Source organism: Neoarthrinium moseri (genome assembly GCF_022829205.1).
Source record: "Neoarthrinium moseri strain CBS 164.80 chromosome Unknown scaffold22_Wmoseri_CBS_16480, whole genome shotgun sequence".
Classification (NCBI taxonomy): domain Eukaryota; kingdom Fungi; phylum Ascomycota; class Sordariomycetes; order Amphisphaeriales; family Apiosporaceae; genus Neoarthrinium; species Neoarthrinium moseri.
Genome location: NW_026055136.1, coordinates 148568 through 162626, shown reverse-complemented (window position 1 = coordinate 162626; position 14059 = coordinate 148568). Strand labels below are relative to the sequence as shown.

The 14059-nt window shown below is 48.5% G+C and overlaps 3 protein-coding genes across 3 annotated transcripts; 2 read left to right on the top strand and 1 right to left on the bottom strand.

Annotated features, from left to right (window-relative positions):
• Window positions 1-717: 717 nt before the first annotated feature.
• On the bottom strand, window positions 718-2083 carry JN550_006364 (uncharacterized protein; the record flags this gene model as incomplete). Its single annotated transcript, XM_049318094.1, has 6 exons — window positions 718-1046; window positions 1103-1185; window positions 1233-1300; window positions 1355-1678; window positions 1733-1870; window positions 1922-2083. 6 exons carry the CDS (start codon window positions 2081-2083, stop codon window positions 718-720), a joined length of 1104 nt encoding a protein of 367 aa, XP_049171583.1.
• A 4220-nt stretch (window positions 2084-6303) lies between these two features.
• Window positions 6304-7689, top strand: JN550_006363 (uncharacterized protein; the record flags this gene model as incomplete). The annotated part of the gene is made up of 3 exons (XM_049318093.1): window positions 6304-6555; window positions 6607-7110; window positions 7255-7689. 3 exons carry the CDS (start codon window positions 6304-6306, stop codon window positions 7687-7689), a joined length of 1191 nt encoding a protein of 396 aa, XP_049171582.1.
• Window positions 7690-8631: 942 nt separating this feature from the next.
• JN550_006362 (uncharacterized protein) lies at window positions 8632-13642 on the top strand (the record flags this gene model as incomplete). Its single annotated transcript, XM_049318092.1, has 13 exons — window positions 8632-8841; window positions 8895-9423; window positions 9474-9697; window positions 9757-10270; window positions 10323-10460; window positions 10523-11076; window positions 11125-11291; window positions 11407-11744; window positions 11798-11921; window positions 11979-12050; window positions 12110-12225; window positions 12300-13365; window positions 13426-13642. 13 exons carry the CDS (start codon window positions 8632-8634, stop codon window positions 13640-13642), a joined length of 4269 nt encoding a protein of 1422 aa, XP_049171581.1.
• Between the last annotated feature and the right edge of the window lie 417 nt (window positions 13643-14059).

Genomic DNA, 14059 nt, shown 5'->3' with positions numbered 1-14059 from the left:
GGCATCAATGAATGATATCAGTATGACCTGGTATCACAGACAAGCTACAAACCCTACAACCTTAGACCTTCAAACGGGTAGAGGATTCTGCAACATGCCTTCTGCGTATCAATGCACCTTAGATTGTTTCAGAGTACTGGAATATCCATGCCGATTCTCATAGTCCCAGCAAGTAACACGCTTTAGTTGGCATAAAGGCGATGGGAGTATCGCGGGAATAAGTGCTATATAGCTAAGAGCCTGTGAAACGTGCAGCATTGAAAACAAAGATAACGGTCGTGACCTTCGAGTAGAACGGAGTGTGTATGCATCCTAAACCTGTCCTAAAACTATTGTCCATCCGCTATAATAACACAATTAGGATCGTCTCTTCAAGCGCCTCTTAGAAAGCCTGCATGTATAAGGTCGAAGTGAAATCCTGCACTCTACGAGCAGGCTCAGTGCTAGTCTAAGGTTGTTGCCGAAGAGTATTGCAGCAGAGGCTTAATTAGATATTTGCTTATAGTACGTAACCAATGCAGCTCAACATATAGGAAGTTAAGAAGGAGGTACAACAGCGCAACCTTTAAGCTTAGCAACTCCACCGAGCTGACGATTTGTACGTATTTTTTTTCCCCTACCCCGCCACGCTACTCAATTTGCCAACTGACTAAAACCCCAATATTAAGAAGTGTTCTTTCGAAAAGCTCCGAGCCCAAAATATGCAACGATGGTTTACTACACTCGACCAAGTTCGATGTCTCTTGAGTCGGTGGTTGACATCAACTGAGCGTCCGCGGCGAACGGAGACTCTGATGGCGTCGAAGTGCTCAGTTTCCTCAGAGACGTGCCATTGACGGAGTACCCAGTGGCCAAATCTTCTTTGCTCCCACTCGTCCGCGTTCTTATCAAGCGCAAACTAGAAAGGCTAGAGTCGGCAATGCTCCTGGCGACTCTGACCAAATGATTCCACGACCATCCCTTGAATAGGATCCAGAGAGTTGGGAGGCAAGCGACAAACACAGCAATTCCACTCTCGGCCATTCCCCAATATATGAAGGATGTTACTAACACTACACGTACGTCAGAACGATCATACGCTAAGGCATATCACGAAACTCACGGATAGCGTCAACATTAGGGTCGAATCCCACTTGCAAAATCTTAGTGGTCATAGCTAGGCGAACTATGGAAGCCAATACGGTCCTATTTACGGTCAGCTGGTATCCATAAGCTCAAATGAAATTGCATACACTGCTCCCAGGAGAAAGACGGCGGTGACCGCAAGTTTTCTGACTGATGTCAGTTTCAAGCGCCAAACCTGAAAATTCTGTCAGCTTTCTTCTATTTGCTCACTCTAGTGATAGCTACTTACTAATGGGATCGGGGTAATAAGGATTATCACATCGGTGACGACATCGGTAATGGTTAGTGCGAAGTTGATCGGTGTGTCGCTAACGCAATGCTCCAAGATGGCAATGGGCGAAGTCCAAAGCGCCCAAAAGTTCAGCCTGCATTGAAATAGAAACGCGAAGAAGAACGCTGCCATCCATATAATTATGAAGACAATCATTCCAACGAGAAATATGTTCGTCTTGCTTGACCTGTTAACAGCGAAGATTCGCCTATAAAAGCAGACGAAGCTCGCTTTAGTAAATCCTAGTGCCAATGGGAGCATAAGAGTATAGGCCCACTGAATCTGATGTATCACTCAATATACCATCGATATCACGGGTCTTTTAGGTATACATACTTTGCCTTCGAGGCTGATTTGCTCGGTCGCGACGAGGAGCCCATTTCCGTCCGCTTCTGCGGGCACCTCAAAGGGGTAGGCTAAAGAATGTCTGGATACGCCATACACCATAGCGATACCAATTCCGATATTAAGAAGCTATGTTTGCTCAGTAGGTATTCTATCAAGTTCCATGTGTTGCAAACATACGGTCGCAGGCACGAGAAGCCAGTCATCAGCTTTCAAAGGTTGTCTTTGCTTCTTGCGCGCCGCGAATCTTAGCGACACAAAGGCGATATCCAAGATGGACAAGCCAATACCGGCAGCGATAACATGGCTGGGAGTTGTCCAGTAACCGGTGTCAAATGACATGTTGAAGGGCAGAGATCGCGCAAACGTAACGACTCAATGAGAATCTACGATCGTTAAGAATGATAAAGGGGAAAGGCTACGCTCCTGAAGTGTCAGTGTTTTACTGATTATTACCAACTTCAAATATGGCTCTTCAAGTGAAAGATTTCCCTGAGGGCCTAGACTTGGTCGTCAGGGTCGAGAATCTGGAAGTGCTTTGTAGAATTGGTAATCGGAACCAAGCTCGGGATGATAGCAAGTAGCAACAAGTCCTCCATTGTGAAATGATGCGTCGCACAGCATGGCAAGGGATTCGCGTGCAGGGAATGAGGATTGAACAGTACTCCAAATTTCCTTTTCCAGCCATTGTTGCGTGTGACCAGCCTTAGGCTTTCTGCACGCGGGCGAAGTGGACGGGAGTCCTACGACAGGCCGACATCTGGATATTGCGGCACAGGCAGAGGGGTTTGCTATATCCAATCATTCCTTCGGGAGCATGTGACTACAGTGCGCTCATTCCGGGATAGCGCAGATCTGTTGTGCGACGGTGCCATTAGTCGGCGATGGCATGGATATCACGCAATTATCGTCCTTCATTATGTTGGTTTGAGGGCTATGCACGGTTCCTTGCCCATACTGTGACATACATGCGAAGCAACCGGGGCTAATCATCTTACTCATGAGCCCCTGATTTAGCATTCTGGGAAGCAAAATAATTGTCCAGTTATAGGCCTTCCTTCCATGAGCGGCGGTTAAAACAGCGGCGTAGACCACCTGCCCACTGTCACACCGGTTGATCTAAAATGAATCCAAGATAGTCGATGCCTTGTCAATAGGCCCATACTCTGAACACGCGAGTTTATTTTCGCGAAGGTCGGTGGAGTATTATTTTCCTTCAGCTGGGTATCTGTTTAGGTATGCATGTGCCACTCGGCCTCATTTAGCATTACATCTACGGCATGAATGAATCCGCCACGAACCTACTTCCAAATGTCTTGCCTAAAATCACTTAGATGTACACCCTGAGATATATGCTTCGTATGAAGGAAACACTGGCATAAGACGGAGAAGCAAGGTATGTATTGCTCATTTTGCTCGGCTACTGCCACACGACATGAATCACTCCAGTAGAATTATTTTCCTCACGAATTCCGTGGAAGTCGGCTATGTTCTCGAGACCGTTTCTAGATTACTGGAGTGCAGTAAGTGTAGCAAAACCCTTCTCTTAAGCTTCTCAATCTCCATCTTCATTTTCGTATTCGGCTAGTCATTGTCAGACCAACTAGTTCTTTAGACTCTTAGAATACTTACCAGACAAAGTGAATGGGCGAGCCACGGTATTAACGCGCTCTGGCATCGGCCAACTGCTCTGAGCTACTTTCTCTCGGGAAAGCAAGTCTTTAAGTCGTTAGGAATAGCACTGTCATTCAACTCTAAGATAGCTGGAAGTCGTGCTTACTCGACGGCAATGGTGTGACAACGGTGAAGCTCGCAGCGAGCACACAAAGCACCATCCCAGCTTGTCTCGGTAGCATTATGGCGCTATGTTTAACAGGGGAAATATGAGAGCAGAGTTCGAAAGTCTTGTTCCTCAATTTTTGGGTTGACCAAGTCCGGACAGAGAGCCAGTCGATGCACACAGGCGCCATGAAGACTTAAATACTTCACACTTCACGTATGAACCATACACCCGATAAATCAATTCTGAGTGTGAAACGCCAAGTCTTCAGGTTGTTGGCACTGTTGATTCTGCCTGCCGTTGTGACACCCACTAGTCCTATATGCGGGATGATGAGCGTTCACACTTGGTCCAGGGATCACCGCCCCCAAATGGAATGGGCTGACGGGGATACGCATGCTTTCCCTCCCATCCTCCTGACACTGCATACACCCATGTTCATGTTTCTTCAGTTCCCACGATTTACCTGCTGGTAATGATAACCTCAACCACATCTTTCTTTGGAGCTTCTACGGTCCACCTTAAACAAAGCCACCCTGTTCTCTGCTTCTGTATAATTGTTTGAAAACATACCAACTACTACTGACAGAGTCATCTGAGAATGGCTCCGACAATAACTTCACCGGGCAGTCATGCCAGTGGCGATGAAGATTGCGACTCAGTCAATGACCAACTACTCGAAAATAAGATCCCCATGTCACAGGCAAGAAACAAAGTTGCTAAACCCCATCTTCTCGCGCGAGCATACCTCGTTTTTCTCCATGTCCTGTTACTTGTCTTCATAAACGCATATTGGGCACCCATATTACGAGTTGATAACCCTTGCTCGATTGAAGGACGTTCTTGGTGTATGAATATTTATACAATCATGTCTCTGGTTATTAACTCTCGACGCTGATGAATTCTCAAGCACCCATTCAGAAGTTTATCAAATGCGAAGTCAAAGTTCTAAATGATCAAGGCCACGAAAATCAAGACCATTTTGGAGGACCTCCAACAGATGAGCAAGACAGAGCTTGGGACTCTCTGATAAGTGGTCAGTTCACAAAACCTTGTTCAATAATTCTGAGTATATCCAGTCCTGGGATGACACGGTCTGATTATTTTCCAGGAACGTTCTTCAACGCGACTTTCGACGAATTAGCGAAGGCAGGAGAAACCATGGGGCATCTAGCAGAGCTGACGGATGGAGGTTATATGGCCAGCATTGGGATTTATCACGAACTTCACTGTCTGGTATGGAAGTCCGCAAATATGCCCACATGGAAAAGAGGAAAACTAATTAATGTCTAGCGGCAACTTCGCCTCTACACGTACAAAGACATTTACTACCCTAATATCACTCACTCTCAAGACCTGTCCCTAAGAGGGCATCTCGGTAGGCCCCCGCGACGATATGAAAGCCAGTATTGACTAACCCTATCTGCTAAAGACCATTGTCTCGAGTCCTTGAGACATACCGTTATGTGTTACGGTAACACGGCCATAATTTCATTTTACTGGGAGAGTCCTCAAGCCAAACGACCATTTGCGCGATCAAACGGAAGAGCAGTCTGTGCCAATTGGGACTCTATCGAGAAATGGAGCACCACTAGAAAAACGTCCGTCGATCCAGACTACAAGATGCCGAATCCCCGTTAGAGCCCAATGTATTTGGCAGGGCTGTGCGTTCCAAGGGTTACAGATTTGGAGAAGGTTGGAGTGTAGCCAGGAGGGGCACATCAGCCAACAAGCCCCGATCCCTATGATACGACCCACAGACATGACTTGGCAAAGTATGTTGGCAGATAGGCGAACTTGATATACAAGAGTGGCACACGTTCTCGAGGTTATGCTATTTTCCTGACTACTACTAACAGCTGTATTTGTACCCAATAGAACTTCATTGCTGAACATTCTTAGAGAAACAGCAGGTGATGTCCTATCCCGATGTTGAGAGTTCCGCGGCTGCAGACTCTTCCGGACGTCCCAAGTTAATACTTCTGCATAGCACACTTGGCACTTTACAGGCAAAATTGGCGGCCACTAAGCTTGTTGTCGATTTGAGTCCCAAGGCTCTGATTTGACCAAGGTGGCAGGATTGTATTCTATAAGATTTGGACACGCCTACCGAGCCCGCACTTGCATGAACCCAATCCTTCCAATCATACGTCAAAATCCTTCCGCGAGTCTTATTTCCTTTCAAATGAATACGGACTTTCAGGGCAGCCTCGTCTTGAGTGTCCTACACCCTACAACGGACTGAGTACCAATCACGGGCCCTAGGAGGACATGATCGAGCGGCACGGAATTAATAAACCACGGCCGGCTTGGCGGGGCGCACCAATAGGAGTTTCTGCCAGTTCTTCAAGATCCCAACTGATGCCTAGAACGCTGCAGTGCGACAGTGGCTTCGCCAACACGGACATCGTACTGTGCAGTTAAGGGTCTCTCCAAGCACACCGAGGTTTTACCAGTATTGAGACACTGTTACACTACCGGGGGCACATTTGATCATAAGTCCCTTGCATGCATATTTGGCCCCAAGGTTACACTCTAGACCTAACATTCGGGCCGGAACTGGGTTCCGGCACAAGGCTCCTGGCCCAACCTCGCAAACGCACATACACCTTCCGAGGTATTGTCCCGACCATGATATTGGTCCCTTGCCAGACTTTTCCCTATTGCCTGTCCCGTCTGTAGTTGCTAGCTCTTTTAGGTGACACTCTCGCGCGAGCATAGCCTGGAAACAGAGATCAACGACGCGTTTGTTCTTCGTCCGCTCCCACCCACAACCAACGAGATGACTGGCCGTATTCACTTAGCCATAGTTGGCGGCGGCCTCGCCGGAATCACTATGGCTATTTTCTTGCAGAAATTTCCGCACCTGAGCGTCGAGGTATTCGAGTCTGCGCCTGAGTTCTCGGAACAAGGCTTGGGAATCGGATTATCTGATCTCGCACTTCGTGCGTTTGATGAGATCATTCCTGCTGTTGCCGAGTTTCTGAAATCAAAAGCTGGCGCGGTCGCCATTGGCGCTTCTCGCGTTGTAATCGTTCGTGGAGTCATGGCTACCCTAGACAGCGTACTGACTGACCTGAACTAGGGCTCGGGATCCGGCGTCGGCACTGTCGTTGCTGACCTTGAAGGCGATACGGGACTGGCAATGAACCGTGCTTCTATGCTAAAGGCGCTGCTTGAACTACTGCCAAGTGAGATTCTTCATGCTGGGAAGAAGCTGTTAGCATTGGAACAGTCTGATTCTGCCTTGCAGCTTACTTTCCAGGATGGCGTCACTCTCAGCTTTGATGCTGTTATCGGGGCCGATGGAATATTCAGCTCTGTGCGGAAACATGTCCTAGAATGTCACCCAGGAGATCACACGGCCTCCCCAGCAGGTTGGTGGGATTCCAGGCACGCAGTGCCAGTTGAGAAGGCAAAAGCTATGCTCGGAGAGGAGTCGTTGGATATTGATCGAGAGTACGCTTGGGCTGGGGAGGATGCATTCATGATGCATGCACCCGTGGAAAATGGGACAATGATTCAATGCATTATAAGTGCGGTTGAGAAGGACCATAACCTGGCTCGCAAGCGGCCGCTCACGAGAGAGGTATTGGAGGAAATCTTCGGTGCAGGCTGGCTTGCTAACCCTGTTACGAAGGGGATGGTCGAGGTAAGTCCAAGTGCATATTGGATAACTAAGTTCTATCTTATCTCTACTTTACTTACGGATGATCGCTAATCACCGCTGAAGCTTATGCTAGAACAAGAAAACCCGAGAGAATATTCTATGTGGGACCACAAGTCTACCCCAGCATATGCACGCGGTCGAGCCTGTATCGTTGGAGATGCCGCACATACGACGACCCCCTGGCAAGGTGCTGGCGCCGGGCTGGCTATCGAAGATGCCCTAGTCCTCGGGCATCTACTGAGCAACATCTCGTCTCCTCAAGAGATAGAAGATGCATTCAAGGCGTTTGATCAAGTCAGAAGACCTAGATGCCAGGCAGTAATTGATTCGGGGCGAGCCACAGGCCGGCTGTTCTGCGGCCAAGACCCAGATGTCGGATTAAGCGCAGAGAAGATGGGAAACGCCCTAGGGCCGTTATTTGCTCATTTAGATACGCTGAGTCTGGATTCACATAAAGAAGCTGCATTAAACAATCTCAAAGCAATCCAGGCCAATTAAAGGGTATATCACACAGCTCTGGCGGTCACAAAATAGAATACAGCATATTGACATTTGTTCAGTTCTTGTCGTTATTCGATATTTCGGGCCAATTGGCTGCTTGAGAGCACGGAATTTGATGGGAGAAGGTGATGCCGAGGTATTGATGGCAAGGGAGCTGGCAGACGAACTTCTGAGCAGCACGAATAAGATCTTCCGCAGTTTAGTACACTTGTCCCAACAGTACGAAATAGTTCATTACTTAGGAAATCATCGAGCCCTCTGATTTGTCTTCGCGCTGCTCTTTCTACGCCATAACTCAAGGAATGCCTCGGAAGGCGAAGTAAACATGTACTTCGACCATGCTATTGTCCCCCGACTTCACGCTTAGTCCAAGTAGTTTCTTTGTGTTGCGGGATATTGAAGCTCGTGTACCACTCGAACCTTGATGATTCTCGGGGTAAATCGAGTGTCTGTCCCTTGAGGCTCTATGCAATGTTCTCCCCCGTACCGATGTTCAACGGGGTGATCGGGTCAGCAAGAAGGAAATGGTTACACAAAGCGGCAATAATTTTCGTCCGTGCTGACTCGAAGGGTCGACTCGCAGCCGTCCGAACGCGTTCCCCAGATGCGAACTGAGATGCTGGGAGTCCTCTGCCAATAATAAGCACCCAAGCAGGTAAGCGAATCCATATGTGCTGGTTACCGATTGAGGTACAGTGGTACGATAATACCCGTTTCATCCCCTAACATCTGAGCATATCTCATCCCTATTCGGGTAAGCTTACGAAACGTACGTCCCGTCCTCAATGACGCCGGAGCCGCAGCGCTTCATCGGCACCGCGATCAGGCAGCCAAGACAAAATTCCAGCCTCAAACATATATCCGACGGTGATAGACACGCGAAGTAAATGCCACACTTAGACATCGTACAGGACTTCAGTATTTCGCATTTCAAACTCTATGAAGAGATGCGACGGCGATAACAGCTTCGGCCCCGCTCTGGGGCCTGGCTTTGAGTGTCACAACTTTGACTTCACGCTCTATTTTGAGGATTGTATCTTCAGCCTGGTGCCTGCGATAATCGCGATTATTGCCTCGCTATGTCGCAGCTACACACTCCTTGGGCGACCGAAGGCAATTGGCTGGCCTTTGGGATCAGCACTGAAGGCTGTGAGATATCCGGTTCCTGTTCATACGAAATTTGACGCGCTCATGAATCTCAGTCTTGCTTCCTCTTCCTGGCAGGTTTCCAAATCGCACTGATCGCGCTTTGGAGTCGGGGAGATGGTGTGCGCAGCGCACTCACTGTGCCAGCAAGCGCACTCGCTTTGGCGGCCACTATCAGCCTTGCAACAATCTCCAATGTCGAGCACAGTCGAGTGCAGCACCCCTCATTGATTGTACAGACTTACCTTGCATTCACGTCTCTACTTGACCTCACACGAGTCAGAACTCAATGGCTGTTCGACGACAATAGTATGATCGCATCACTTGTGACTGTGACGCTAATATTGAAGTTGTGTATATTGGCGGTTGAATCTGTGAGGAAAAGCCTCTACGGCACTCATTCAAGGAGCGATGCGTCTCCTTTGGAAGTTTCCGGGATATTTGGCTGGGCTCTTTTGCTATGGGTCAATCCATTGCTCAGGCTTGGATACTCCAAAAACTTGGAAATTGGCGATCTCTTTCTGCTTGAAGGGGACCTAGATGGCTCTCACTTGACCGATCGACTGGCCAAGAAATGGCGGACAAGTAATTATACGTTATCTGCAGCGCTTCAAGACGAGCTAACGATATTGCAGCAAACAGGTCAAAAAAGCACTGTTTGACCAGCTCTGTTCTCATCACCTTCGCTCCGGAAATCCTAGCGTGCTGGCTTCCTCGGGCATTTAACATCGGGTTCATGATGGCGCAGCCTTACCTGATCCAAACAATGTTGTTTTACATAATTAATCATAACATCATCCCAGTCAGTCATGGGTATGGACTTATAGGAGCGTATGCAGCTGTTTTCATTGGTACCGCTGTAAGTCCGTCAAGCTAATAGGACCATATCTTTCCGTCTCGTGCTAATACTCGATTTAGATCACGAATCAGATATATATGTTCCTGAACTATCGTGCGATAGTGAAGCTTCGCGGAGCTTTAGTAGGAATCATATATCGTGATATGTTGAAAACTCGAGCCGAAAGCAAGCACGCGTCGTCCGCATTAACTCTCATGAGCACCGACGTCGATAAGATCTGTTTGTCCGCACGCTCAGTCATAGACATCTTTCCCAACATCGTACAGGTAGGGTTAGCCATGTGGATTCTTGGTATACAGCTTGGCCCGGTCTGTGTTGCGCCCGTAATCGTTGCGATAGTGTGCGCTGCTGGTGTGGGAGGATTGGCGAGAATGATACCCTCGCGACAGCGCAGATGGATTGTTGCGATTCAGAAACGAGTCGGCATCACCTCCGACATTTTAGGTTCAATGAAAGGTATCAAGATGTCCGGCATGAGTAGCCCGGTCACCACAAAGATCCAAGACTTAAGGGACTTTGAACTCTCAGAATCAAGGAAATTTCGCAAAATCCAAATTTGGATGATTAGTGCCAGTAAGTGTCGGGTTCTCTATGGCCTCATTTCTGGGCTAATACAGTTATGAAGATATCGTCCCTATGTTGTCCATGTCTGCTGTAACATTCACTGTCTACGCCATCGTTGCAAAGGTGTCAGGAAGCGGGACTCTGGGGATCTCGCAAGCATTCACTTCATTGAATCTCATCACCCTCCTAGCGATGCCAGGTAAGTCGGACCTACCAGCCAGGGTTTCCTATGTCTAACATAGTCTCAAGTCGGCATCCTAGTCTCCTCGTTCAATAGTGTAGCACAGTGTTTATCATGTCTGGACCGCATTCAGGATTTCCTACTTTTGAAAAAATGGACCGACTACAGAGTTAATAGCGAAACATCATCTCGAATAACCACTAATAACAACTCGGAGAAATACGCCATCATAATTGAGGAAGCTAATTTCGGCTGGGAAGAGAATAATGAGAAGGCAAATTTGAAAGGAATCAACGTCAAGGTACCAATCGGCGGTCTCTCATTAGTGGTTGGCCCTGTCGCAAGTGGAAAGTCAACCCTATTGAAGAGTATAATTGGTGAGACATATATTCACTCTGGAACTGTCAGCATCCTTGGTTCGGCAGTGGTTGCATACTGTGATCAAGACGCATGGGTGCTCAACCAAACCATCCGCGCTAACATCGTCGCCTTCTCTGAGTATTCCGAGGGATTTTACAAGACTGTGGTCAATGCTTGCCAATTAGAAGAGGACTTTAGTCATCTTCCAAATGGTGACTTATCCATGGTGGGAAGCCAAGGGATATCATTGAGCGGTGGGCAGAAAGCTCGTGTGGTAAGTCCACCTGAACAGGTATGAATGCCTTTTCTGAACGCCCAGCAGGCTTTGGCAAGAGCAATATACAGCCGCAAGAAGATTGTGGTTCTGGATGATACCATGAAGGGCTTAGACGCAGATACATCCAGTAGATGTTTCAAGGCCTTGCTTGGCAAAAGCGGACTTCTAAGACAGAATGGCACCACCGTGGTCATGGCGACCCACAATGGCAAGTCAAAGCCCAAGCTAAGCTATTATCACCACGGCAGGCACTGATAAAAAGATAGCCCAATGGTTCCCATACGCAGACCAACTCATCGTTATGAAAGGTGATGGGTATGTGTCAAGGACTGGGACATTCACATCCCTCCGAGACCAAGACGAGTACATCAGAGATCTCCAAGAATCTTACAAATCGAGCGATAGGGACAAAGACGAGAGCGAAGATATCCAGTCGAGTACCATTGCTATCAGCGTGCTAGTAAATCCCTCCGAGAAGAAGGACAATTCAGAAAAAGGTCATCTTCAATCAAAGGAGCTAATGGGCACTGCCGATGATAAGAAAGTGAAGACGAGGGGAGGGATGAACAGCTCTCTGCCTTACTACGTCAAGTCGCTTATGAGCAATTCGTTCTTGATATTCTGTTCCCTCATAATCTTCCAGGTGGCATGCCGCGTCTTGCAGCGTACGTAATGCTCCTTAATTGAAAAGACCCTGGTACACTGACACCCCAGGCAGCACTGTGGCTCAACTACTGGACCGCAGCGAATGCGAGCAACCCCAACGAGGACCCGGGTAAATGGGTCGGTATATACGTCCTACTATCGGTCATGAACCTCGCTGGAATGATTGTGCAGTTCAGGTGAGTCAAGATTGTAGTGACAATAAAAGGTAATGTTGCTGGTCTAACGTCAAATAGCATCTTCCTGCTCCGTATAGTTCCAAGGTCTGCAAAGTCACTCCACTGGGGTATATTGAGGATAGCGATGAGGTTAGTCCTGAAACCACACAGTACTTCTCTATTTAGAGCCTAGATTAATAGCAGGGCAGTGCCCCGATGTCCTACTTTGTGACAACAGATGTAGGCGAAATAGTCAACCGGTTCAGCCAGGACATGACCCTCGTGGACTTCCCGCTACCTGTTGCTTTGATGCAGTTCTCTGAACGTAGGTTCCCGGGTCTAATCTTAATCTGGGCGGCGATGCCGACGACGAACTGTATACTGACTTGAGAATCTTAGAGCTGATTATGGCTGTCGGCCAGATCATCATGACTTGCGTTTCCTCGGGCTACCTGGCCGCTTCTATCCCAGTTCTCGCGCTGGTCCTATTCTATATCCAGCGGTTTTACTTGCGCACCTCGCGACAACTCCGTCTACTTGACCTGGAGTTCAAGTCTCCGCTCTATTCCTTTTTCATCTCGTCGTTTGCAGGTCTGACTACCATCCGCGCCTATGGCTGGTCAGAAAAGTGTTACCAGGAGCATCTCAGCCGCCTCAATACCTCGCAGCGGCCGTTTTACCTACTCTACTGCGTACAACGATGGCTAACGTTGTTGCTCGAGCTCACGGTTGCAGGACTGTGCGTGCTGCTGGTTGGCGTTTCCGTAGGCATCCGCGACAAGGTCGCACCCGGTCTGCTGGGCGTCGCTCTAACCAGCGTTTCAAGCTTTGGCCAGACGATGACAATGGTCATCATCTTCTGGACTGAGTTGGAGACATCATTGGGGGCCATCACGCGCATCCGGGAGTTCATTGCAGATACTCCACAGGAAAAGGAAGGTTCGAACACACTGCCCCCTGAGTGGCCACCGCAGGGCCATATATCGATCTCCGGGTTGAGTGCCAAGTACGGTGAGCGCACGGTTCTCGATGGCATTGATCTTGAAATCAAAGCAGGGGAGAGAGTCGCACTTTGTGGTCGCAGTGGGAGTGGCAAGTCCACTCTCCTTGCCTTGCTACTTCGACTGTACGACCCTGCGAGTGGAACCATTGAGATTGACGGGATCGATACTTCGACGATGAGGGTCAATGACGTTAGAGAGTCTGTTGTCACGCTGCCCCAAGATCCTTTGCTCTTGGCGGGTACCGTAAGGTATAACCTCGATCCCGCGTCATGTGCGAGTGATGAAGACATGCTCGCAGCATTGGAGAAGACAGGGTTACGAGACTTAATTAAGGGGAAAGGGGGTTTAGACGCAGAGCTCCGGACCGAGTGGTTGAGTGCGGGACAGAAACAGTTATTTTGTCTGGCGAGAGCTATGCTGAGGCAGAGTCGGATCTTACTTCTTGATGAAGCCACCAGCAGGTACGTAAAGCAATTCATGGAGTTTAGTGTGCGGTTATAGAGTTGCTGACTATTTCAAAGTCTGGACCAGCAAACGGATGAGTTAATGCAGAGTTTGATTCGGAAGGAGTTCGTGGGGTGGACTATGGTAGTTGTTGCGCACCGGCTGAAGACCATTGCGGATTTTGACAAGGTTTTGGTGTTGCAAGATGGAAACGTCGTTGAGTTTGATAGCCCCGAAACACTCTTAGAGAGAGGAGGGTTGTTCAAGACCTTATGGGACCTGCAAGAGTCGTAGAGCTTGGGGGTCAGGCCCCGCAACATTTTCACCCGTCTACTTCAGGGTTTACACAAATATGCAACGTATTCTCTGTATTCATGAAGCCAGTCAGTGGATTTCACTCTGTTCATTGGTGGCCTATAGAGGACTAGCTTTCAGACACTGCGACCTCAAATCACTGCTGAGACTGATATAGCATAAAAGACTGCCTATGCCCAAGCTAAGTCCCAACAATCCATACACGGCCCTGCACTGGACGCCATGAAAGGTATAACCATAGCAATGATCCCAACCAGTAACTCCAGGGCAGTTTCAGTTGATACGACAGACAATGCGGGACATCCATGCTATACACATGAGTTCCGCTGCAGGAAGGTAGGGAGACGTCTCTAGTGTTTGAGACTCGCATGTGTTCGCCCAACGCGGTCCAGGAAG